Source organism: Dryobates pubescens, chromosome 4, assembly GCF_014839835.1.
Source record: "Dryobates pubescens isolate bDryPub1 chromosome 4, bDryPub1.pri, whole genome shotgun sequence".
In the NCBI taxonomy this organism is placed as follows: Eukaryota; Metazoa; Chordata; class Aves; order Piciformes; family Picidae; genus Dryobates; species Dryobates pubescens.
Window position 1 is genome coordinate 5,670,567 of NC_071615.1, and position 26,474 is coordinate 5,697,040.

The 26,474-nt window shown below is 48.7% G+C and overlaps 1 protein-coding gene across 1 annotated transcript in view; it reads left to right on the plus strand.

The window, feature by feature from the left end:
- The first annotated feature begins 589 nt into the window (after window positions 1-589).
- The window catches only part of ADAP1 (ArfGAP with dual PH domains 1), a 70,143-nt gene continuing 44,258 nt past the window's right edge, over window positions 590-26,474 (plus strand). The window contains exons 1-4 of the mRNA XM_054180376.1: window positions 590-915; window positions 12,761-12,891; window positions 14,887-14,978; window positions 26,155-26,237. Of these exons, the coding sequence (XP_054036351.1) occupies window positions 831-915; window positions 12,761-12,891; window positions 14,887-14,978; window positions 26,155-26,237 (391 nt within the window). The 5' untranslated portion in view covers window positions 590-830. The remainder of the gene's footprint in view (window positions 916-12,760; window positions 12,892-14,886; window positions 14,979-26,154; window positions 26,238-26,474) is intronic.

Here is a 26,474-nt window from a genome sequence, read left to right on the forward strand (position 1 = left end):
ATGCTTGGAGGACAGTCTTGCCAAGATGCAGACATTGGAAGGTGGTGATGAAGAAGGAGCATTTTGGAGGATGAGTGGGTATCAGTTCACCATTTATGAGTACCTCTAAATGCCAGCAACATTAAAGATGTGCCCCAAAAGCACAGCTCATGCGCCAGCCACGTTTCTTGAGTGGCGAGGCCTCCCTCAACGAGTTCTGGGGTGCTGTGCACCACAATCTATGCCCGAAAGGCCCCCGGACCTCTCCCTCCCCATTGCCATGCTAGCTCCCACATCGTGGGCAAAATCATCTCCTCCCCGGGTGGTGAAGCCAGGGCGCATCACGGTCACCCCCAAACTAAACCTGGGAAGGTACCGCCGGGGAATGGGGAGCGCGTCGGAGGATGGGGACTCCCAGGGGGCTAGGGACACCCGGGTAGGGGTGTGGGGGGGAATGCCCTGATGGTCGGGGACACCCCACGGGGACGGGTCGCCCCGCCGACGAGCTGCCGCTGGAGGTCGCGGGCGAGCGGCTCATGGAGTCGCCAGCCCCCCGGGCCCGGCGGAAGGCGGAACCGGCGCGGTGCCCGGACGGGCGGCTCCAGCTCCGGCAGCAGCAGCGGGATAAGGAGGCGTCCAGGGCAAAATCCGCCTCGGTGCGTCCCCTCCCGGCCCGACCCGGCCCGCCGGAGGCGTTCACCTTGCGCGGGGCGAGCGGGGCCGCATGGAGCAGCCCGGGCGCGCCGCCCGCCTCGCCAGCGCCCCCCGCCCCGCGCCATGAAGCTGCTTTAGCCGCGGCGGAGCCGAGCGGAGCCCCGCACCTCCTGTCCGCCCCGCTGCCCGCCGCCCCCATGGCGAAGGAGAAGAGCAGGAAAGCGCTGCTGGAGCTGCTCCAACGGCCGGGCAACGCGGCGTGCGCCGACTGCGCCGCCCCGGGTAAGGGCAGGGCGAGGCGGGGGGCGCGGGCGGCGGCCGCACCTGCCCGCACAGCGTGGCACGGCACGGCATGGCACGGCACAGCACGGCATGGCACGGAGGCAGCGGCAGGGTGGGGGTCTGTCCGCTCCAGGCACGGCGGGGGCTGCGCCTCGACCCTCCCGTACACCCCGGAGCGGGAGTGCAGCAGGGATGCTTCGGGGCAGGGTGGAGGGATGGGGATGTGCTGTCGCGGTACCCGCGGACCAGCCCCGGCTGAGGTGTTTCCCCCCGGCCGCCGCCTCCCAGCCCGGCTCCTCGCCCGGCCGTGGCAGCGCTGATGTCATCCCCGGCAGGTCCCCGCGGTCTGCAGTGCAGCCCGGGTGTCGTTAACCCGGCAGCGAGCGGGCGGCTTGGGGGGAGGCTGTGCGCCGGAGGTTGCCCTGTGATGGCTTGTCCACCGTGTCCCCTCGCCAACAACGTGGGTTTTGTCGCTGTTCCTGCCCTATCAGTGAGCAAACAGATGGGGGGAAGCAGAGGTATTGCCGTGGGCAACCTGCCCACCAACCTTTGCCCAGCGTGCCATCGATGGGTGCCAGCCTTGCGCGCTGCCATGCAGAGGACGGTGCCGAAATATCTGGAGTCCTCTCGGTGTGCAGAGGGGAGGAAATCTCATCTGGGGGTACCTTCCTCCTCTTTGGATAGTGCATTGTCGAGGTTGGAATATGAGCATGGGAAAGCCTTTCCTTTTACTGAGCAGGGTCTGTGTGGTGTGGGGGGACCTGCCTTTGTGAAGAAGCTTAGAAAAATGCATAGCAAATAACTTTCCTTTTTGTTTTTAAAAAAAGCACCCTGTAGAAACACCTACACTTGTATTAGCTTGAGCAGGATGGCTCTGAAGAGGTGTGGAGAAAGGATGTTCTTTTCAGCCTCTGTCGTTCTGTAGGTTAGAGGAAACCCAGCACATCAGCTGAACCTTATTTTTCCAGCTATTGTTTTATTTAGGATTTCAAGATCTGGTGGATGCCACCATCCTTGCTCTTACCATTAATAATCGTTTTATGTCCCTAACCTACAACTCAGGACACTGCAGTTCACTTTCAGATGTGTTATGTCCCCTGGAACCCATCTGGAAAGGACAAAGAACTTTCTGCATGGTGTGGACTGCTTTGCAGCGCTGCGCTGCTCTGCCTGCTCCCACCCATCTGCTGGCTGGTGTTGCTGTGCAACTGTACCAGCCCACCTTTGGGGTATCTTGCTGAACGCAGCTTGGGCTTACTGAATAGGTGTCTGTCTACATTATTTCTTCCTGGAGAAGACCTCTAAAACCCTGGGCCATTCAGATCGATGGGGTAATTCTCCCTTGCCCTGTGTGTAATATAAAGCTCCTCTGCAAAATGGGAAGTTTCTCAGCATCAGCAGGATGGAGATGAAGCTGTAGGTCAGTAAAATAGCTCACGTCAGGGAAAGAGGGATGGTGTTAAAGGCTCCAAGAGGGCTTCTAAACCAACAGCCCAGTATTTTGCCTTTGGTGCCATTTGTGGAGATGTCTTAGGTGAATCTGAAACTTGGAGAGAATTTGGGCCAGCGTCTTTTGTAACATAGGTTGTCCTATATTAATAACACCCAGTCTCTCTTCTGAACTGTCACAGCATTACTTCCCTGGGACTGGAACTCTGTTCATCAACCCAATTTCTTTAGTGATCTCTCTGCTTCAGTTTCTTTGGCAAACAAGAGCTGCTCATGATGCTGTCATGTGCTCATCCACCTAGGATTGACAGTAAAATTGAGACACCCTTAACTTGGCATAAGTTAAGTAATTTTTGTTTGTAGATAATATATAGAATATTCAGTTGGAATTCTGTTATTCATCCTGGGCAGAAGTGGCAGGCCAGGTTTTTCTGGGTATGAGATAATGTGGGGGAAGATGTCCAGAGAGCCTCTAGACTGGGGTGTGAGTAGGTTCTTTGCAGAGAAGTGGAGAGCATAGAAGGATAAAGGTGAGAGTTGGGGCTGGGTGGACATCTAGGCACTGGAAAAGTACTAAGGTGGAGAAAATAAAGTGAGAATGAAAGAAGAGATAGGAGGGGAATGAACAGAAGATGAGGAAAGCAGAGCGTACTTGTGCCTTGCCATGTGTGTGTATCATAGTGCTGATCTGGTACAGCTGGGGTTAAGAGAAGGGTCAGGATCCCTGATTTATTGTTGCTGCTTCCCATGTGAAACCCCCCATTAATACAGGACCCATGACTGACCTGCTGGAGAGCAGTGTAAGGGAAAGGGACCTGGGGGTCCTGGTGGACAGAAGGATCGCCATGAGCCAGCAATGTGCCCTTGTGTCCAAGAAGGCCAATGGCTTTCCTGGGGTGTATTAGAAAGGGTGTGGCTAGTAGATGGAGGAGGGTCTCTTCCCCCTCTACTTTGCCCTGGTGATGCCACATCTGGAATACTCTGTCCAGTTCTGGGCCTCTTTAGCTTAGAGTCATTAATGTTTATAAATACCTGAAGGGTGAATGTCAGGAGGATGGAGCCAGGCTCTTAGTGTCCAACGATAAGACAAGGGGCAGTGGGTGCAGGTTGGAGCACAGGAGGCTCCATGGGAACATAAGGAAAAACTTTTTCACTGTGAGGGTGGCAGGACACTGGAACAGGCTGCCCAGAGATGCTGTGGAGTCTCCTTCTCTGGAGACATTTAAAACCTGCCTCGATGCATTCCTGTGTGACCTACCCTAGGTGATCCTGCTCTGGCAGGGGGTTTGAATTAGGTGATCTTTCAAGGTCCCTTCCAATCCCTACCATTCTGTGATTCTGTGAAGAGGTAGCCATTTAGCTCAGGAATACTGATAACAAAGAGTTGGATAAATGTAACAGGGGAAAAGTCTCTTAGTCACTTTAATCTGTGTGTTTGGAAGGCAGCTGGCTTTTCTTTTCTCTCTTGGAAATACTTGTTTCAGAAATCAGCCAGTCAGTGAAAAGTCTTTTTCTCTTAATTCCCTGCTGTTAATAAAGGTTGTTTTCTTTTGTTACTGTTTTGGCATTTGGGTGAGGCTTGGAGCCACAGCCCTGGAATAAAGGCTTGTCCCAGCTCTTCGACACTTGTGTAACAAAATCCTGAGTTCCTGATGCAAAAGAGCTCTCAGCTTGGCATCGTTGCAGCTAAACTGTGACCATGCAAAAAAAAAAAAAAGCCCAGAGCTTGGAATGGACAGGGAGCATCAGGGGAGGCTGTTCTTTTCCTCCTACACTAAGTACCTTCATCCCTCCAGGGCCACTGCATCTCTTTGGGGAGATGTCAGCAAAACCTGCTGATTGCCTGGGTCTGGGCCAGATTTTTGCCGCTTAATTGTGATTGAGGGTTATTTAAGTGGCCAAGTTCTACAAGCAAGGCTGCTGTGTGTAAGACACGCTCCCTTGGTTGCACAGGATATCTTTACTTGCAGCTGAGCAGACTGTGGAATTGAATGTGATGCTCAGGAAGGTCAGATCCACGTCTTCCCCAGGACCACTGTGTATGTCTAGCAGAAAAATCTGTCATGCAAAAGCAGAGCTGCTCAGAATTCCTCCCAGATTTTGAGGGCATGTCTCAGGTAGGGAGAACAGGCTTGCAGTGGCCTTTACCATGACAGCTGGGAATGGATGGTAAAGTAGATACTGAAAATCAGAGTGGAAAAAAAAAACACCTAAGAGGTTACATATTTTTTATTTCACTTGCAGATTTGTTTGTTTGGGGGGTTTTGGTTTGGGTTTTAGTTTGGTTTGGTTTGGTTGGGGTTTTAAAGTTGCTAGTCAGGTTTTTATTAATTGCATCTTTACAAAGCCTTAATTAGCAATGGAAGGTGGTTTTGAATAAAAACCATTTTGGTTGTAAAAATGTAAAAACATTATACAGACTGAGGGGAGTTTGGGCTGTTCAGTCTGGAGAAGAGAAGGCTCCAAGGAGACCTAATTGTGGCCTTCCAGTTTCAGCTGGGGAGGGACTTTTTAGGGTGTCAGGTAATGACAGGACCAGGGAGAATGGGAAAAAACCTAGAAATGGGTAGATTCAGATTGGATGTTGGGAAGAAGTTCTTCCCCATGGAGGTGGTGAGACACTGGAACAGGTTGCCCAGGGAGGTGGTGGAAGCCTCATCCCTGGAGTCTTTTAAGGCCAGGCTGGATGTGGCTCTGAGCAAGCTGATGTAGTGTGAGGTGTCCCTGTCCATGGCAGGGCAGTTGGCACTAGATGATCCTTGAGGTCTCTTCCAGCCCTAACAAATCTATGATCTGTGATTGCATTAGCTGTGTATCTGAGAGTGAATTCTGGGGTAGGAGCCATTGTAGTGAAGTCAATACCCATGGCATCAGGTCCCCTGTTATTATGTACTTCTGTGCTGGAGCTGGGTCCTGCATGTTGGTTTGTTTTGGTGGATTTCAAGATGTGGAGGTTTTTAAGGCCAGGCTGGATGTGGCTCTGAGCAACCTGATCTAGTGTGAGGTGTCCCTGCCCATTGCAGGGGAGGTGGAACTGGATGATCCTTGAGGTCCCTTTCAACCCTAGCAATTCTTTGATGATTCTGTGTGCTTTCACAGTGGAGGCAGCATGGTAAATGCAGTCTTAAGTGCAAACTGAGCAATCTCACTGAATTGTGGGTGTGTAATGGCTCTCCATGCATTAGAATAATCTTTTCTTCCTCAAGACTAATGTGGCAGTTCAGCTCTTTTTTTTTTTTCCTTCCCCCTCGCTAAATGATTCTTTGTCTCGGGCAATCTTTCCTCACATCATGAGACGGATGGTTATCTCAGGCCATAACAAGACCTCGAGTATTTCTCTCTTTACTCCGTTTTGCTGTGGCTTAGGCTCCTGTTTCCACGGAGTGAGAATAATTTTACATCGTAGGCGGACAGGGAAGCTCTGAAGACAGAAATGGAAATCCCATCAAAGGAATTCTGCAGTTAAAACCTTCCCGCAGCAGTTTGTGTGGCTTGTTCTTATCATTTTCACCTTTCTTATTTGGGATGGATTACTGGGACGTGGACCCTGGGTTACGTCGGTCTCCGTGCCCAAGGCTCCGAGGGGATGAGGGGCGGAGGAAGAGCTGAAGGTGTGCAGTAGTCTGGTATCAGAGCTTTGTGTTGCAAAGCTGAGCAGATCTGGTATTTTGGTGTAACAGAACACGTGAAAGCCTGAGGGTGGGTGGTGTGTGGCTGAGGTGGTTGTAAACACCTTTCCAGCGGGCCCAGCATCGTCTCATTTCTAAAGCAGGTGAAGCTTTTCCATTCCCTTGATGTCATGAAGTGAAAATGGTGATTAGAAGGAAACACAGGCGTGCCGGGGATTGCTTCATTTGCTCAGGGTTAAGGAGGGCACTGGAAGGATCAGATCTCAACTCTCCCCTTCCCCCTGTCCAACCGCCGGTCCTAGAAACACAGATTGGAAAGACAACTGACTGTCACCAGGTCCTACCTTGTGTTGTCACCTGCAGCAACATCTCTCTATCCCCTCTGGGGAGAGCTGGGGCTCTGCCTTGTAGATAGTTCTCTCTTTTGCCCCCACTACCTCCTACTGGAAAGCTGTTCCAGAGCTTTGTCTCTCTAATGGCGTGAAATGGGCTTTCCATTTTCAAGCTAAAAGTGGAAACTTGTTCCAGCACCTCCATTGTCCTCTCACTTAAACACTGATTCCCCCCTCCCCCCCTTTTTTTTTTGTCTTCCAAGAATTTGCCAGCCCTTCCTTCTCCCTGGGTGTAAAGCAGATTGGAAGGGGTAAGAAGGGAAATAAATCCCACAGCCGTTGTTTAGCTCGAGTCACCTTCTACAGGGAAAAGGACTTTTTGAAGCAGAAGAGGTTTCATGTGATGGTGTTTTCTGTCCGGTTCTGCTGCTGGGTCGCAGCCCAGCTGTGGGCTGCAGGCAGCAAGCAGAGGGGCTGCAGGGACCTGCAAGCTGAATACAAAGACCTTGGCAAGTTTTAGTGCCTTCACTGAAAAAAATTTTCCTACTTGGAGAGGAGTGTTGGTGGGAGGCTGTTTGGCTTCAGCTTTAACGGCTTTTATTGTTATTTTTAAACATGCATGACCAGAGTCTGTTTATGAAGCTCTTAATCTTTCCCTAAAGTAAATAGCAACAGAACTCCAGTGCTGAACACGAGGTTCTCCTGGCTGGGGCAGTGGAGCGAGAAGCAGCAAAGTCTTTTGGCTTGCGTTGATTGTACTAAAATGCCAGTGATTGTATCCTGTATCTTAGGGCATGAGCTGCCTTTCTACCGCAGGGTAAGAAAGGCTTTGCCTACCTCCAGAGAGCCTTCTCTCCCCTCTTAATTAGTTGTTATCACCTCAAACAGAAAAAATCTGTTGAACCTCCATCCCAGCAAAGCACCGGCTGGTGCAAGGGGGCATGCAGCCAGGCAGCTAATTAAGGGCCAGGCCATCGTTAGTGTGCTGAAGGATGCATTAATGGGTTCTGCCGTGCGTTGGCCACCTTCTCACAGGTCTTTGTCTTGGTCAGCAATATATTGTGCTATAGATACGGTGATAACTGTGGCTGGAGGCAAAAGGTGGAGCAGGGGCATCTGAGTAAGTTTTGGGACTCTGGAGTTCTTGCTCTTGGGGCTGCTTTGAGCCTGCTACTGCTCTGCTTCATGTGATTTTTTATTTGGGTTGAGGGCATCTTGGGATTTTCAAACCAGAGCCCTATGTTTATATTCTGGCTACAGGAAACATAATTTATTTGTTTTAATTAATTTTCTTTAAATGACATTCCACTGCCATCCTATTTCCAATCTGCTCTCCTTTTGACTTGTCTAAAATCTGTCTTCTATTAGTTCTTCTTGTTTAGTGTTTTCTGTGTCTAACCTTCCTTTTTTTTCCTCCATAGGCAGCTCTTGACTTCGGTAATGCTGAGTTCAAGCTGCAGAGTTCATTGTTCTCTGGGCTGTGGTGGTGAAAGGTGCTGAGTAGGGAAGTTAATTCTGAATTCAGCTGTATTGCCCAAGGGTTCTAGTTTTGCTTTGGATACTTCTCTAATCTCTGGCTGTGCCTACAGATGAGTGAGATGGGGAAAATACCACCTCAGTGCTCTTCTCCTGAGTTCATAGAATAATTAAGGTTGGAAAAAAAACCTTTAAGATCATCGAGGCCAACTGTAAAGCAACTACCATGACCACTAATCTATATCCTGAAGTGCCACATCTACAGCTTCTTGAGCACCTCCGGGGGTGGTGACTCTGCCACCTCCCTGGGCAGCCTGTTCCAGTGCCTCATCACTCTCTCAGTAAAGAATTTTTTTCTGATGTCCAATCTAAACCTTCCCTGGCACAATTTAAACCTGTTTCCTCTTGCCCTTTCATAGTTATTTGGGAGAAGAAACCAACACCCACCCCAGTACAACCTCCTGTCAGGTAGTTGTGGAGAGCAGTAAGATCTCCCTTTAGCCTTCTCTTCTCCAAACTGATCAACCCCAGCTCCCTCAGCCACTCCTCATATGCCATGCCCTTCAAACCCCTCACCAGCCTCGTTGCTCTTCCCTATACACCCTTCCAGGACCTCAATGTCTTTCCTGTACTGTGATGCCCAGCACTGAACCAAATACTCAAGCTGTGGCCTCACCAGGGCTGAGTACAGGGGCACAGTCACTTCCCTACTTCTGGACACACTGGTTTTGATACAGGCCAGGATGCTGTTGACCTGCTGTTTAGCTTTGTTTATTTCTTTAACTGCTAAAATCAAGTTTGCATCAAGGTTTTTGTTTTGAAAGCCATTGTGATCTGTTTATAGGTGACCAGAAATCTCTGCCCCATTGGGCAGTGGAAGCCTTCCAGAGCCAGCATTGATTGTTCTGGAGCAGTGATGCTGCATGAGAAGAGACTTTCTGCACTCTCAGCACTTTATTTGTTTTACATTGCCCTTGCTTCTTGTTAGGGTTTACTCCTTTTGGCTTGAAAAAAACCTGGAGTAAAGTCATTTGTGTGGAACTTAGGCATGCTGGAGAGTTTTCATTAGCCTTCACTGCTGTTTGCTAGCAACTCTGGGGGCTTAGTAAAAGTCTTTGTTTTGGTCAGTGCCCCAAAGGTCCAGATTATGATATATTGCCACCTAGGTGCCCAGATCAGATGGCTTAACTAAAATTACTGAACTCACAGGTAATGTCTGGCATGGAGAATGTGTAACAGCAGTGGAAGTGTCTTGCAGCAAGGTGTGGTTCAGCTGGCAATGGAGATCTCAGCTCCCTCCAGGCAGGTTTTTGCACCACCATCCCTGCAGCCTGGTTCATTGAACTAAAGCTGCTACCCCAAAACTGACTTGTCTGGTATGAACACACTTACCTGAACAGATTTGCCTGCTTGATGAGGTGTCTTATCTGTCATCTGCATTGGCACACTCATATATAGGGTTGGAGCCTGTGATTGTGCCAGAGTTGGAGATCACTGCAGTGTGTTGTCTTCCATGTTCCTGAGGTGAGAATTGTTCATGTTGTTCGTGGTGGACAGCAGAAATGAAGAGAGAGGGACTGTGATGTGCTTGAGGAGCCCCATAGCCACCATCAGCCCCAAGCTTTACAAAGGTGTTTGGAAAATGAGCCCTGTAGAAGTGGGTGCTCACTCCAGCCAGCAGCCATCTGCCTGGGGATCTGTCACCAGTTTCTGCAGAAGATGTGTGGGTGTAGAGGTCTCACAGCAATGTTTCTCTGAAAATGATGTCAAAAGTGTGGGCAGTGGGGGTGAAGGGGAAGCAGCATTGGCAGAGCCCTCCAGGAGACAAGGTCAGGAATCCTCCACTGTCCTCCTTCCTGTCCACAGGCAGAACAGTGGTGTGGTAGGGATCACGGGGAGGCACCAGCCCAGAGGCTTGTGTGGGTCCATAACCCTCTGGCTTGTTCAGAAGATGTTTAGAAATTGATTTTGGCTTTCAGCTAGACTCCAGAAGCTGACTTGCTTTCTCAGGTAGCTGTCTTGAGCCAGGAGAGCAGGAGTCTTGAGAAATCCCTGATAATTTATTGTAACAGTGACATTTCAGGGAGACTTTCCCTGCTATGTTTTGTTGGTTTGGGTTTTTTTTTGGATGGGGCTAACTGAGTGCCAGAGTCCTTTGAGCTCTCCTTCTGCCTGGTGTTCCCTTTGGCACTAATAAATAAAAGCCACATTTGTGTAGTTTTGTACCATGGCTCTCACAGGCAAGCAGCACACAACCAGCCAAGGATCTACAACTCTTACATCCCCCTTTGCTGCATGGTTTGGGATCTATGAGAGAGGTGTTTTTAAAACCAGAAGGGCAATAAAGTGGAAGTTGATGTTAGTATATGGCAGCAATGCACACTGCTGGTGTGGGATCTGGTGAGTTGAGGGAAGAGTGCAGCTCTGTCCTGGTGTTAATCAAAGTTTGCTCTGTGTGGTGCTATTGATGTTGGACACAAACCTTGGCTCTAGGCAAGAGAGGAAACATTGAAAGGAAGGTGATTAGGAGGAGATAGCTAGCAGGTGTTGGTTTAGTGGAGAAGCTGAAGTCATCCTTTCCAAGGCCTGGGTCAGTGCTGACCCTGTTGCCTCTGTCTGCTCCTCTGGAGTGCTATCTGGAAACTGTGTGTGTGCTCCTGCATGTAGCCTGGCCTTTGCTTTCTTGCCTGGATGTGGCTTGACACTGTGTGGACCAGAGGGTATGCATGTTTAAGAGTCTGAAGACAATCCTGTTGGTATCAAGAATGCTTCTAAGCCCTAGTTGTGATTGAAACCTGTTGCTTGAGGTGCTGTTTACCCACATCAAGAAGCGATGGCTTGGGTGTGAGTTGGCTCAGGGTCCATCCTCAATCCTCCTCCATCTGAACCTAAGGATCTTCTTGCAGGTTATTCTCCCACTTTGCTGCCATGGCTTCATCACTGCTGCCACTGCTCTGTGGCCACCCCATCCTCCAAACCCTATCACTGTTCTTTGTGCCTGATCCTCTGTGTGGAAGTCAGAGATGAGTTGAAAAAGAAACTCAGGTGCTTTCACCTTGCCTGACTCACATGGTTTGGTCCCATGGTCCTAGGCTACACTGGGGCAGCAGTGCTGCACCTTGGACTGTTTTCATGGTAGGAAGCTTAGCAGGTGCCCGCCTATGTGTTTGGAGATGGGAGAGGACAATGTGGGGAGTTAAGCATAGAAACATCCACGAACATGCAAAACTCAACCTTTCACCCAGTAACTGGCAGCAATCAGGATAAGTGACAGTGAGCTCAGGTGTGATGTAAAGCTGAGCTGCCTCATCCTCCTGAGAGGAGCAGGGTGAGTGTGGGAATCTGGGCTGGTAGGGCAAGAGCACCTCGTGTCCTCACTGGCTGCTGCTGCAGTGTGCTTGGATTGATTTGCTTTGACTGGCTTCTATTTGTCAGAGCTGAGCAGTAGTTGTTGGAGTCTCATGTGAGGGCAAGAGACCGTGTGAAACAGCAACTCCCACCTTGATTTGTGGCTGCTGGTCCCAGCGCTGTGCCAAGGGAGCTATGGTGTATGGGACTTGTACTAGCTTGGGAGTTTGCTTCCCTCTTCTGGCTGGGGACCCAGCTGCCTCCGATGAGGCTGCTCATTTAGCTGTTGGGTTTTTATCTGAACACAGCCACCTCTGGGGAACCAAACCGGTCTTCCCTAGTGTGCTGAGGGAGGTTGGTGGCTGTCCCCATGGGCAGGGGCTGGTAGCAGCCCTCAACGCCCAGCCTGTTCCTGCTACGCTGGCATAGCCAGCCTGTTAAATATGGATCTGGAGGAGAAAGCTCCTTCCCTTGCTCTTTGTAAACAATTGCTGTGCTGTGAGGAGCAAGTGTTTGGTGTAATTACTGTGGGGGAACAAACGACTGGGGATAGCTTGTGAGAAGGGAAGACCTACCCCTACTGCTCACAATATGATGCAATGGGATGGCCATGGGGGGGTCCCACCTGTGGGGGCTTGGAGGAGGATGGTGCCAGGGGACTTGAGGGGAAGATGGGATTGAGAGCACCTCCCCTGGGGGGAGGTTGAGGATTTAGTGGCTGACTTGGTGACTTGCAAGGAAGCTCTTTCTGCTGGGTCACAGCTGAAATAGCAGGGGCTGACATTTGCTAGTCTGAGTTCAAACAAAGATCTCTGTATTAACTTTATTGGCGAGGCAGTGCCAGGGACACTGGTGGATGTGTTCTGCTCCTGTCCCCTGCCCTCCTCCAGTTCCTCTCCCTGTGCTTCAGGCAATGCCTCTGCCGAGGAGGCATTTGGAGAGACTTGTGTTTGAAGTGCTTTGTGTGAGATGTCAGCTCAGGGCCGTAAACAGCGTGTGGTTTCACTCAGAGAAAGTCCAGAGCCGCCACTGGCAGCATTTTTCCATCAAGGCAAAGGCTGGAAACCTCCTGGCATGGAGGGCTGTGCTGCCGAGCAGCCGTAGCGGTGGGAGGAGAGGCTCTCTGTGGAGCACTCCCCCTGCAAAAAGAGTAAATAAAATAAAATCAAAATGAATCCAGAGCAAGGCGAGGGAGCAGCACAGCAGTTTCCCTGAGCTGTTTGTTTTGATTGTGATTTCTGTTCCATGCAGTGCTTGGGTGGGATTTGCTGAGGAGAGATGAGCATTCACCTCTTCTCTTCATGTGAGCATAGTTTTGGAGCTCTCAGGCATATGCAGTTGTCTGTATACTGGATTTTTGTGAATACCAGCTGCACTTGAGGTTGCAAATCTGTTAATGGTTAGCTTAATTTATGTTAATATCCACAGAAACTAGCACACATCTCTGTTTTGCTTGTACAGCTCTTTGATGCCTTTCAAATCAGGGGAACTTGTACTCGCTGACTCCTGAGCTCCCCTGCTGTATCCTGTCCTGCACTGCCTCTCCTTCCTCCTGTGCTGAACCCCAATGGACCAGTCACATGCAATTCTCTCTTTCCTTCTTGCTTTCAGACCCAGACTGGGCGTCCCACAGCCTGGGGATCTTCATCTGCTTGAACTGTTCAGGAATCCATCGCAATATCCCCCAAGTCAGCAAGGTGAAGTCGGTCCGTCTGGATGACTGGGATGATGCTCAAGTGGAGGTAGGTGCAGCTGAGGCTTGAAGCGCCAGTGAGCTTGGGTTGCTGTGTGTTTTACTAGCAGAGGTGTCCTCTCTAAAGATGCCACAACAAATATGATTTCAGAAAACATGTCTTGAGAGTTCTTCACCACAAGGGTTGCCCTGGGAGGTGGTGGAAGCCTCATCCCTAGATGCTTTTAAGGCCAGGCTGGATGTGGCGCTGAGCTACCTGAGGTGTCCCTGCCCATGTCAGGTTGTTTGGAAGTGGATGATCCTTGAGGTTCCCTTCTAACCCTAACAGTTCTGTGATTCTGTAATTCCTGAATGTGGGAATGAGGTCCATGGTGCTGGCTGAAGAATGGAATAGCCATTTCATGAAGAAACTGTCAGGGTTTCACCCACCCCTGTGAAAATGTCAGTGAAATAGTGTGTAGATGTTACTAATTTTAAAGAACTTGCTTTCTCCTGTTTCTTACATCACCTCTGGTCTAGACTGGATGGTAACTAGATCTGCCCCTACCCAGCTCAGCTCTTTCTGCCTTCGCTTCACTTAGTGCTGAAGATCCTTGTGGTCCCTTCCAACCCTGACTGATACTATGATACTAAGATTCTTAAACTCACATCTTGAAGAACTGAACCCTCACAGTCTTAATTCTCCCTATTTATGCCACACACACATCTAGATTTGGGTGATGTTGCTAAAGGCAAGTCTAGCCAGGAGACCAATCTGCTTTGACTGTTGGTGTCTTTAAAGGCATGAAGAATGCTGTCAGTCACTGATCTTTATCTTGCATGTCGTAGATTTGAAGGTTTTTTTTCCTGAAAGCCACAGCTCATGGAGTCATGTGTCTTAGGAAGAAAATAGGCCTTTGTGTGGTATGGGGTTTCCATGCCATGATATTTTTGAGAACAGAATATGTAACTTGAGAAGCTCACAGACATGAAAATAATGGGGGAAAAAATGCTTAAGGGAAAAAAAAACAACCCAGCAACAAACAAACTAAAAGCAGAGGCTTTTGACACTTGAGAAAGTGACTTTCATGAAACAAAGTTTATGAATAGGGAAAGAAGTGGTTTGGTTTGCAGAGGTCTTAACTAGCCATTCCTATATGAGATCAGAAGGAAAGGAAAGCTGTCAAGGCAGAGAGTTTTTGTTTATGAAATACTTCAAGCTCCTTCCTGAGGTTGCTGGCATAGCTTTGTGAAAATATAATTAGAATCATAGAGTTGTTAGTGTTGGAAGGGACCTCGAGGATCATCCAGTTCCAACCCCCCTGCCATGGGCAGGGACACCTCACACTAGATCAGCTTGCTCAGAGCCACATTCAGTCTGGCCTTAAAAACCTCTAGGGATGAGGCTTCTACCACCTCTCTGGGCAGCCTGTGCCAGTGTCTCACCACCCTCATGGGGAAGAACTTCTTCCTAGCATCCAATCTGAATCTACCCATTTCTAGTTTTGCTCCGTTCCCCCTAGACCTATCACTATCTGACACCCAAAAAATTATCCTTTTGAAACAAGTGATGCTATCCAAAGCAAAGAGCATGTTGTTGGAGACTATTACCTTGCTGGAGCTGTAACACTTGAAGTTAGTGCCAGGCTTTGTCCTCTTGATCACCTAATTTCTGCACTGGACTCCCTGGGAGCCATCGCATTCCCATGTCACTGTGTGCTGCCTTCTGCTCCCATGGGGACCAGCGAGATTCATGCATATCTAACTGGGACATGGACCTGTCCTCAGTGTCACATTAAGCTTAGGGGAGCCCTGGCAATAATAAGCAGCATCCCTGAGCCCTGGTTTGCAGGCACAGGCTTTAACAGCATCCCTTCTGTGCAGAGTCCTGGGGAAACCTCTCAGCAAGTACAGCGAGGCCCCGTCCCAAGAAATTTATTGCTCCTCGGTAGCAAAAGAAGACAAAGGAAAATACCATTAACATTTTAAAACTGTTTCTCTCTCTCTCTCTCTCTCTCTCTCTCTCTCTCTTTTTTTCTTTCTCTTTTCTCCCCTCTTGTTACAGTTTATGGCCTCCAATGGGAACAATGTAGCAAAAGCAAAATACGAGTCTAAAATGCCACCGTTTTATTACAAGCCAACATTTCTTGACTGTCAGTAAGTAAATACCTTTGCTGGTAAACAGCATTTATTTGTTTGTGCAGCTGCAGCCTCTGTAATATTTCAGTTCTAGCATGATTATTTTTTGGGTTGGTTGGTTGGTTGTTGGTTGTTTTTTTTTGACTGTAGCCACAGAGGAGGTTTCATTTATAAAAGGCTCTGAGAAAATCTTTGTTCTTCTGCACACATGTGGTAGAGTTTAGGCTGCGTGTGGGATCTTGGTTAATAAGTGCAAGTTGAGATGATGCAGGGAAGTCAATAGCTGGTCTGTTCCCCAGCCTCTCCCGAGTTTCTGAGGCTACAAAAATGCCAATTTCTACCCATTGATTTCCTCTGCCTTTTCAAATAGTCCTTCTGCAGAATCTGCTTATCAGCTACATGAGAGGCTAGGTTACTTCTAATGCCAAGAGGGTGTTATTTAGTGCCAAGGTGGTGGGTTTTCTCCTTTTGCCTAGATAAAAACTGATCTCCTCTGTGAAGGCAAGTGAAAAGGAATTGTTTCCCACACAGCTGTTTCCTCTCTGGTTTATCCTGCACCTCTCTCTACCTCTACCGGGGTAGATTTGACAGGCCGGGAGGGCTGAGTGGCCAGCATGTGCTGTACTATCCAGGGAGCAACAAGATGAACTGAAATTGGTTTTGAGGGTCCTGCAGACCCTGCAGGGGGTTTGTATCTTTGTGAAACCAGTCTTGTAGCTGGCTTGGGGAAGATGCTTCATGTGGTGTTTCCTGGGGACTCGGAAGTGAGGCTATGAAACGTCAGGGCTGTGATTTAATAAGGACTCATATAGAAAATTAATGCTTCAAAGCCACTGGCTAGAAGAGATGGAGGGGACTTGCCTTGTGGCAGTCAAGGACAAAACCTGCCAGCTTCTGCCTGTCCACACTTGGACAGCAGGATTGTTGGTTTTGCTCCAAACACAGAGAGGCTTCCTACCTTTCTTCACACTCTGTGCATGACATTGACCCATCCACCTCCATACACAAAGTCCTGCCTCTTTCTCCCCTGAGCAGCAGAGCTGGCAGCCCAAGGACAGATGTATCCTATTGCTGCAGGACTTGGTGGCCAGAGTTTGATGATGCTTATCTCAACATCCCCATGGCATCTGTGGTGGCCCCTGTGCATCAGCTGCCTCTTGCTGTCTAAATAGATTGCACTTCCTAAAATGGTGCTTCTCCACAGACTTGGGGTTGAAACAAGAAGTCTTTGGGCAGAGTGTTATTCCTGCTTGTTTCCTTTGCTTTGCCCTTAGCTTCTCTTTGATACAAGGAAGAAGAACAGTGCCCCAAGTTCTCCATGCTACCCATATGGCAGGAGAAGTTGCTGGCTCTGCCAGGAGCTGGGAGGTGGATGCCATACTTGGTGAACAGACAGCTCTTGTGAACTGTTGTGGTCCTGAGAGGATCCAGTGCCATGTTTGCATCACCGAGCCCCAAAATCCCAGCAGTTGACTGTGATGGTTTGGGATTCCCATGTACCTGTGGTGTTAAGGGTGGAGAAACAAGACTTTTCACCTACTTATTAGCAGGAGAAGCACAGTTCTAGGGGGTTTTAGTTTTGTTTACTCTTAAGTCTCCCAGAATCATAGAATGATATGGGTTGGAAGGGGTCTCTGGAGATCATCTGGTCCAATTCCTCTGCTAACACAGTTAGATGTTGCACTCCAGCCTTAGATGCCATTTTGTTCTTCAGGTTATTCAGGAGCAGAGTTGTGGCTGTTTTCCATGACCCAGGCCTGCTCAAGGGTGTGCAGAGCTTGTGCTAGGGGAGCCTGGTTGGACATGGGGCAGATCCCTCTGCAGCTTGGGGATTCCTGAGCTCTGCACCCACCTGTCCTTGTATGGGCCAGGCCAAGAGGCAGCAAAAGCTCACCCTGCAGCCCAGACAGCTTAGAGACCGCAAGTGCTTTCATGCTGTCTGCTAGTGGGCTGACATCAAAGTCTGTGGCTGGTTCTGTATTTGGTTGGTTTGGCTTCCTTTGATAATGCAGCTTAGGGTTTGCCATTATGATGTTTTTTCCTTCTCCATTCCACAGAGCAGTTGTGCTCTGGGGAGCTTTGCTGTGCAGTGGCTGAGCTCCAGCTCCAGCCCTGTCAAAGCTGTCTGTGGGCACAGAGGGGACCCTGCTGGCACTTGGCTGATGCCATTGGAGCATCTGCTCTGTCCACAACCCTTCCTGCTGCCTGATGGAGAGGCTCCTAGATGGGCTTATAACCTGTGAGGAACAAGAGGAGGAAGGTTAAGCACTTTTGGGGTTTGTTTCTGTTCTGTTATTTATTGAGTTACTGGCTGAAGCAGGGCTAGAAGACCAACCTCTGGCTTTTTTGTGCTCTCCCCCTTATGCCTGTTTTGCACTGGGACAATATTCAGCCTGGATGTCCTGATTTCTGAGCAGAGCCTGGAGCTCTGCTCGTGTAGGTGTTCTCTGGAACAGCGCTTCTGGGTCTGTGCAATAGCTGCAGGGTGCTTTGGGATAGATGAGACCTCTTGCAGTAGCAGATCTCCTTCTGACAGTGCTGCAGTATAAGCACCTGTGGGTACATTTCCTATTGGGAATGTTGTGAGGATGTTGTGCCAGGTTGTATTTTTCTTTCTGTAGTTAGAGGCTCCGTGTGCCTTCCAAGAGATGCATACTAAACAAGAGCAGGGGAGTGCTGCTTTTTAAAGGGGTGTATATTTAGCTTTCTCCCCGCCTCACTGCAGTCCACTCACTGCAACAGCATGAGCTGTTCCCAGCTCGCAGCGCCGGGGAGCAGTGTGGTGGATGCCACCTCCCCACCTCCATCCAGCGCTGGCGCCGTGCCATTGTGTGCCAGCCCACATTCTGCAGCATCAAGAAGCTGGGATGCTTCTAATGACAACAAACCTTGCTGGCCAGCTGCAGTGGCTGGGCAGACCTTGGGGGAGCTGCCCTCAGAGTTGGCGTGGCAGGCTGCTGACATAAGAGCCACAGTAAGGACAGGCTGTTTGCTCGTGTGAAGCTGCGTTCCACGGTGCTGCTCCTGAAATCTCTCTGCTTTGGTTTCTTGAAGAAGTGCAAATTTCAGAGCAAGGGGGAAGAAGGCCTGCAGCTCCAGCTTGTCCTTTGCTGTTTGTTGGGTTGGGTTTTTTTGCCTATGATGTTGTGTTTGACTCCTTGGGAAATACGTGGTGCTTGCCTGCAGCATCTGGCTTCTGCATCCTCCAGAAACCTCATTGTGGCTTCCTTGGCTCTGGCAGACACTTGGCAAAGGTTAGAGAAGTTGGAGGGTTGCTCTGGAGTTGCCCAGGGAGAACTTACCAGCTGTGCATAGGCAAAAAACCCAACAAACCACCACCCAACCAAAGGAAAAAAATCCTCTTCTGTGTTCTCTTCCCATCTTCTGTCTGCCAGAAACTTGGCCCATGCATCAGGAGCAGTGAGCAGAGCAGCCAGTTTCTGTACCACTGGGGAGTCCCTGAGGCTGAAATGAATTCCAGATGTTCCTGTACCACTGCTGGTTTGGCCCAAAAAAGCCTTGGGTGAGGAATTAAAACCACAAAGCCCCTCTTTGGATGGTCACGAGTGGTCTTGGCCCAGCTTTGTGCAACAGGACAGCAGATTGAGAGCTTTAACCCAGCTTTTTCTGGGGCAGATACCTTGCAAGTACTGCTTGGTAGCATCACTGGTGGAGTCACCATCCCTGGAGGTGTTCAAGAGGGGACTGGATGTGGCACTTGGTGCCATGGTTTAGTCATGAGGTCTGTGGTGACAGGTTGGACTTGATGATCTTCGAGGTCTCTCCCAACCTTGGTGATTCTGTGAGTCTGTGAAAAGGCTTTGTTCAGGCAGATGCTTGGTTGAAAACGGATGGGAGAAGACAGAGACAAGCTCTTCCTGGTGTTTTGCAGTACTGGAAGTCCATACATGTCCCTGCCCAATACGTAACATCATTTTCTGTTGCCTTTTTTTTGCCTGCTTCAGGAACACAGAGCATAGTTCTGCGGAGCTGCCTATGAGCCACAGCGCATCGCTCTGCTCCTCTCTCCATGCTTGGTTAAGCAGGAGCTACATCTGCTCCTTATGCAGAACACTTCACTATACTGCCTGCCAGTACATTTGAGAACCTGGGCAGGGAAAAATGGGGCAGAATTAAATGCCATGAGTTGTGCTGTGTGGTTGTCTTCTCTAGAGTGAGATGAGACATCAGTCAGAGAGAGGAAGTATCTCAGTAAGGCTCACATCTTGAGGAGTCATCTTGTCTAGTCGTCTGAAGAACAGTTATTAGCAGGATTGTCTCATTGGATTATGGTACAATTGAAATGTGCAGAGAGAAAATCACCAAGTGAATCCCTGGATTTCTGTATTATTTTTTGTCCCCCTTTCATTTAACGTTTGATTTATTTGGTAGAGGAGCTACCAATCCCACCACCTCAGTCTGATTTTTCTGACGATCAGTGTGGTCCCCTCCCATACAGGGGACATAATGATGGTCAAGGATGCAAGCTTCTCACCTGGTGTCCTCTGTCACCTCCTTTTGCTAGTACTTTATTCATAAACTTCTTTGGTGGTTAATGTCTTGGTGGGTAAAGTTGAGTGGTTTTGCTCAGGGTCCTACTTATTCATGCAGGTGTTCAGATTTTTTTCATCCATGGCTTTTATAAGTGCCTGATGTCTTGGATGTAAAGCTCGAGGTGCTGCAATCTGGCCTCTTTGAATGTCTGCTCATCAATTCCCAGGTGCTGGAGCATCCTTTGGTGGCCCAGATTGGGGAATCTGGCCTCAGGAAGTCTCTGAGCATCACTGCTGTCTTCCCTCTCCTTCAGCTCCGACCAGCCACAGGATCTTCTCTGCTTGTCATTGTTCATTTTCTCTTTGTTGTTAGCTCCTAAGCCTGTTAATTCCTATTAACTCCTTTAATTTCCAAGGGAAATTGCTACAAGGTTAAGATGGTACCAATGCAGGCTGTTTCCTGCATGCTTTTAATCTGTGCCTAACCATTCTGAAAAAAACAGTCTTGTGGTGAACTGGACCGTGCATGTAAAACAACCACATGAGAAAGGAATCAGTTAGCATTTTAATTGGGCATGTTGCAATTTTGCATGCTCAGATTCAGCTTTAGCTTCTCCAGATCCATAATGCAAGGGGTTTTTTTATGCCTTGATAACTGAAAAAAAAAACCCAAACCCAAACCACCCAACCCGTCTTGTGCTCTCCTCCAGAAGCTTGCTGTTGGAGACTGGTCTTGGGAGGGGGTGGATGGTATACCTCACTCCTGAGGCTCTGCAAGCCAGAGTGGTGCACAGAGTGCCTGGAAGAAGCTCCCCAGCAGCTGTCTCATGTCTCCACACAGCCATTTAAAGGCAAATCCTCACAGTGAGGACTTTCCAGATAGGAGAAGATGGGAGAGTATGAAGCTAGGAAAGGTTTTTAGTCTGCGCTGCAGTGGCTCTTCTTGCAGTCTGAGCCAAAATTTGGACTTGGACTTTAAATTTCATTTAAAAAAAAATATTGTTTGACAGAAACTTGGCATAGCTGTGTCCACAGAGCTGCCTGTGGAAAGCAGATTGGTTTTAGCTGGAAAAACCTCTGACAAATTCCAGAAGCTACAAATGTGGGGGTTGGAAATGGCGTTCCTGGACGACACTCGTGGCTTTTGTCTTTGCTGGTCTTGGTGGTGGCCCAGGAAGATGCAATCAGAGAATAGTAGTGGATGGTGTGTGATGTCTTTTGGGCCACTTTCACCTCTGACTGGGGGCTCTTGGCTGTTGCACATCTTCAAAAAGCCATGGCAGCCATGCAGCATCCTGGCCTGTATCAGGAACATTGTGGCCAGCAGGAGCAGGGAGGTCATTCTCTCCCTGTACACTGCACTGGTTAGGCTACACCTTGAGTACTGTGTCCAGTTCTGGGCCCCTCAGTTTAGGAAGGATGTTGACTTGCTGGAAGGTGTCCAAAGAAGGGCAACAAAGTTGGTGAGGAGTTTGGAACACAAGCCCTATGAAGAGAGGCTGAGCGAGCTGGGGTTGATTAGCCTGGAGAAGAGGAGGCTCAGGGGAGACCTTATTGCTCTCTACCTGAAAGGAGGTTGTAGACAGGCAGAGGTTGGTCTCTTCTCCCAGGCAACCTGCACCAGAACAAGAGGTTACAGTCTCAAGCTGCACCAGGGGAGGTTTAGGCTGGAGGTTAGGAGCTTTTCCTGTGGTGTTTTTCGCTGTGAGCAAAAGATTTCAGTTGTGTGGGACCAAGCTCAAACTGCTCCACTGGCTTCTTCTGCAGCCTTCCTCCTGGCCCTTTGGCAGAGAGCACTTGTTTTCCTGTGGCTGGCCAGGAAAGCAAACAAGGACCTGAAAAGAGATTTGGAGCTCCTGGTGTTGGTAGTGCTTTTTGACTTCTGGACCTGCCACCTCGCCAGTGCAGCCCTATCATAGAGTCATAGAATTGTTAAGCCACATCCAGCCTGGCCTTAAAAACCTCCACATCCTGAAATCTGCCAAAACCAACCCACTGCAAAGCAACATCCAGGACCCAGCTCCAGCATAGAAGTACATAATGACAGGGGACCTGATGCCATGGATATTGACTTCACTACAATGGCTCCTACCCCAGAATTCAGTCTCAGATACACAGCTAATGCAATCACAGATCATAGATTTGTTAGGGCTGGAAGGGACCTCAAGGATCATGTAGTGCCAACCCCCCTGCTATGGGGGGTTGGCATCAGGTTGCTCAGAGCCACATCCAGCCTGGCCTTAAAAAATCTCCAGGGATGAGGCTTCCACCACCTCCCTGGGCAACCTATTCCAGTGTCTCACCAACCTCATGGGGAAGAGCTTATTCCTAACATCCAATCTGACTCTCCCCATTTCTATTTTTGTTCCATTCCCCCTAGTCCTGTAACTACCTGGCACCCTAAAAAGTCCCTCCCCAGCTTTCTTGTAGCCCCCTTCAGATACTGGAAGGCCACAATAATGTCTCTTTGGAGCCTTCTCTTCTCCAGACTGAGCAGTGCCAACTCCCTCAGTCTGTCCTCATAGGAGAGGATCTCCAGCCCTCTGCTCATCCTCATGGCCCTTCTCTGGACACACTCCAGCACCTCCAGATCCAGCTCTTTCTTTTTTCTAGTTCAGAACATGTTGCTTCTATGATTCTATGAAATGTGGTTTTCCCTTAGGATTTGGGGGGGTTGGGTTTTGTTGTTTTGTTTTGTTGGGGGTTTTTTTGTGTGTTTTGTTCCTTCCCCCCCCCCCCCCCCCCCCCCCCCCCCGATTTTTATCTTGATAATGACAAAGACCTTTCTGTTCTAATTGCCAAAAAATGACACACTCCCTGTAACCAGCAGCCTGGCAGACTTTAGGTGGGCTGCTGAAGCTTTTTGAGTTGATCCCAAAAGCTGCTCATCTCCACAGTTTAGGAATGATGCACTTCTATTTTTCTAACAAACAGGAATGGTGTCTCTGGTCCATTAGCCCATCACCAGCAATTAAATACCATGAGGCTGTTGCTCCAGTCCTTTCTGCTCTCAGAACCCCTGTTGGTATCCAAGAGGTGGTTTAGATGGAGGGTCCTCTATGTGATGTCCATCCCAGGTTACTTACATGCATATTCAAATAGATTTCAACTGAAACACAGCAACAAATGTTTCAAAGGCCTCTCAAGGAATACTTACAGTGAGATGGAGATCAGGTCTGAAGTCCACTGAAAATGATGGAGAAGTCTGTATGGCTTCAGGGACCTCTGGATGGTCCCTGCTATACAATTGCTCTGAGGTGCTAGAGATACCAGGACAAATTCCTGCTCCTGATTAAATTCATCAAAGCTTTTTCAGCGAAACTGCAGTCTAACACCAGACTCAAAAGCATCTTTTTAAGGGCAAGGTTGCCTCCAGTCTGTGGGAGCAAGCCTGGTCAAGTCTCTGCTCAACCTCTCTGTTGCACTGAAGGGAGATGCTGGACTCCTCGTCATCCTTGCTGGGTTTTCGTTTCAGTTTCATTTGGTGGAGTTGTTCTGGTTTCTATAAATAACCCCTGGAGCAGAAGCTGCAGCTACTGGCCTTGCAATGAGTTGTCCTGACTCTGGGCCTCTCTTGGTTGTATCAAGGTTTCTGGGAAATTATTGCTGAAAGAGTCTGGGTTTGTGATGGTGGGGAAAGGGGAAGAATGGATGAGCTGTCAGAAAGCACTTTCTGTGAACAGGGGAAGTGGGGTGGCTGGAGTCCTGTCTGCGGTGGGAATTGCCACTAGAGCCACTCACATCCTGACCTAAATGCTGGAGAGGTTATTGAGAGCATTTTGCAGCTTCTCAGGGGTACCCCTTTGGACAAGGTGCCTCGTGGCTGCCCGCTTTGAGCTCTCCTGCACAAAAGCTGTGGAGATACTGAACTGCTGCTGTTGGAGATCAGTCACTGCAGAGTGATGCTCCCCAAGGTGAGAGAGCAGCAGAGTGCGGCTGTTGTGTTTGCATTATACAGTCAGAGTGTTTTCCCTCTGCTGCACATGGACCTTAATTGATGCTCTATTTAAAGATTCCTACTGGAAGGCTGACTTCCAGAAACTCAGAACAGCTGCAGCTCCTGCTGAATCCACTGAAGTCATCTGGAGCTGAGGGTGGTGTGAATTTGCTTCCTTCTAGTTAAATTCTTCATCATCTTATCGTAGAATCAATAGGGTTGGAAAAGACCTCAAAGATCATCAAGTCCAACCTGTCACCTAAGACCTCATGACCACTAAACCATGGCACCAAGTGCCACATCCAGTCCCCTCTTGAACACCTCCAGGGATGGTGACTCCACTACCTCCCTGGGCAGCACATTCCAATGGCTATCAGCTCTCTCTGTGAAGAACTTTCTCCTCACCTCAAGCCCAAACTTCCCCTGGTGCAGCTTGAGACTGTGTCCTCTCGTTCTGGTGCTGCTTGCCTGGGTCAAAAGATCCAAGAATGGCTGTGGTGGTAACAAGCTGCAGCAGCCAGCCTGGAAGCATTGCAAGAAGGGTAATGGATTTAAGTATTGGTGTTGATTTTTATGTTTAAATTTTCACAGATTTGTTGAAGCAGGCAATAAATTGTTACTTTGGGGGCCATCAGTCTCCTGCATTTGCAGGCTGCTGGGTTGTGGTTGTCAGATCCAGAAAGAGCATCCTGCTCAAGCCACAAGAGCTCCCTTACACACTTGTACAAAATGCACCTGAACCTCCTGGGCTGATGGGTTGTACTCAAACCAGAGCATAGCACAGGGTGACAGCAGAAGGGAGATGGGTGTTCATCTCCAGAGTTCACAGTCAAACTTGCAGATGTGTGTGTGACAACTAAAGATCAGTCATGAAAACAGGAACAGAAGGGGGAAAAGCAGAGCTGGTGCATTATTTTTGTTACAGCAGAAGCTCACAGTTGAGTTTTGGGTAGAGGGATGCTGTGCTGGTCCCTGAGCCTTGAGGGAGAAGGCTGGCGCCCCAATCCAGGAGATGAAACAGCAGGTGGGACAAAATATGTGTCATTATTTCTTCCTTTAGTGCCAGGAGAGTGATTACAGCCACGGTTCTCCTTGAATAGTGTCTTTCAGGTAGGATGAACGTATTTGCTGTACCTGCAGCTAAATTTTCATGAGTGATGTCAGTGAATTTCTCTTCTTTGAGTGTTTCTGGAGTGTGTCTGCTGAAAAACATGGGCATTACATTTGCATCTCCAGCAATAAAGAGGAGATCATTAAGCACCTCACCAGATTTCATTGGCAGAGAAGTCAACGTGGGGAAGTGGGATGCCCAATGCTGGTGGATCTTTCCCTGTCATCAGTGTAGGCCACTTGAAAATGCCTGCTGTGAAGCTGGGATGACACATGCCTTTATTTCTGCGTGTGATTTCTGCCTGCTTGAGCTATTTCAGGTTCTAGGGCAATTAAGAACTAAGTACAGTTAAAAATGGTTTGCAGCAATTTCTAGCATAGGCACCAATCTTAAATGACTTCATTAGTTCCAGTGTTTGTGTAAAATAAAAGGTGGTGGGGGAAGTATTTATAACCTGTGTTGGGGTGTTTTGTTGGGCTTTGGGGGGTTTTCCCCCCTTCTTGAAAGTTAAAGTCTTGGTGTATAAGTCACTGGTACCATTCTCAGCATGAAAAGTAGAGGACTTTGTCATAGGCATGTTTCCTTTCTTAGACTTAGCAGTACAGGCTGTGAACTTGGAATAGCTCTGCCAAGGTGGGTTCTCACTACCTCCCTGGTGCTTGGGTCCTGTGATCCACAGCCCTTGTATCCTTTCCCAGCTATGTTCTGCCCCTGGTCTTTTTGAGGCTTTTTGCACTCTTCACACCTGTGGTTGCTTGAAATTGTCACCCCACCACCACTATAAAATTGCCAGACCAGCTCAGTTGGAAGCAAATGAAGCTACATTTACAAGCAAAACTACAATCATAGAATCATAGAATTGTTAGGGTTGGAAGGGACCTCAAGGATCAGCCAGTTCCAACCCCCCTGCCATGGGCAGGGACCCCTCACACTACATCAGGTTGCTCAGAGCCACATCCAGCCTGGCTGCAAAAACCTCCAGGGATGAGGCTTCCACCACCTCTCTGGATAACCTGTGCCAGTGTCTCATCACCCTCAACAGCAACTTTCTCTGCTCCTTTCTCCTTTTTGTACAGGGAGGTCTGGGTAGGCAGGGAAGGAGAAGCGGAAGGAGAAGCTTAGTAGCTTCCTCTTGTCCTTGACCAGGGCAGTTCTTGTGCTGTTTGTTAATTGTAAATATCTGTAAATACTGTAAATCCTGTATATTTTGTACACATTCATTGCATTCCAGTGTAGATTGTAGTTCTGCCTGTAAATACAGCTTTCATTTGCTTCCAACTGAGCTGGTCTGGCAAAGTTGGGGGGGGGAAATTTCAACCCACCACAAAGGGAGTCTGAGGAAATGAGGTTTAAACTCATTCATACAGCGAGGCACACATACAGTGGCTGATTGGGTGGGTGGGAAGAGGCTCTACTGCTACACCTATACATTGTATTAAATAAGTTTCCAGTAAAACTGGCTGTACAGGCAAATGATTTATTGCTGTTGTCCAGCAGCAAAGAGAGGAAACCCTCAACGCCAGACTGCCCAGTGTGATTTTTGGGAAGACTTTTAAATCACACTCATATTTTGATTGAAGAATTAAATGATTGGGGATTCTTTCTTATTGTGTTTTGCACCCTGCTTCCTTGTCTCTTGTGTTTCTTTTCCAGGCTGCTGCGGGAACAGTGGATCAGAGCCAAATATGAGCGGAAAGAATTCATTCACAGCGAGAAGCAGGAGCCTTATTCTGCAGGTAGTGAGAGACACTTCTGGCAGATAAGTTTTGTCATGTCCAGCACCTTCCATATTCCATATTCTTTGGGTTTTGTCATTGTTTATGTGTTCTTTATAGATATATCTTGATCCTATGTAACTATGTAGGAGGACAAAGAATAAACTCTTGGGAAAGATCCCTCCTGGCGTTCCCTATGTTTGGTGGGGAATATTGGGAATTTTAACACCTGATGGAAACAAACCACAAAAATGATCA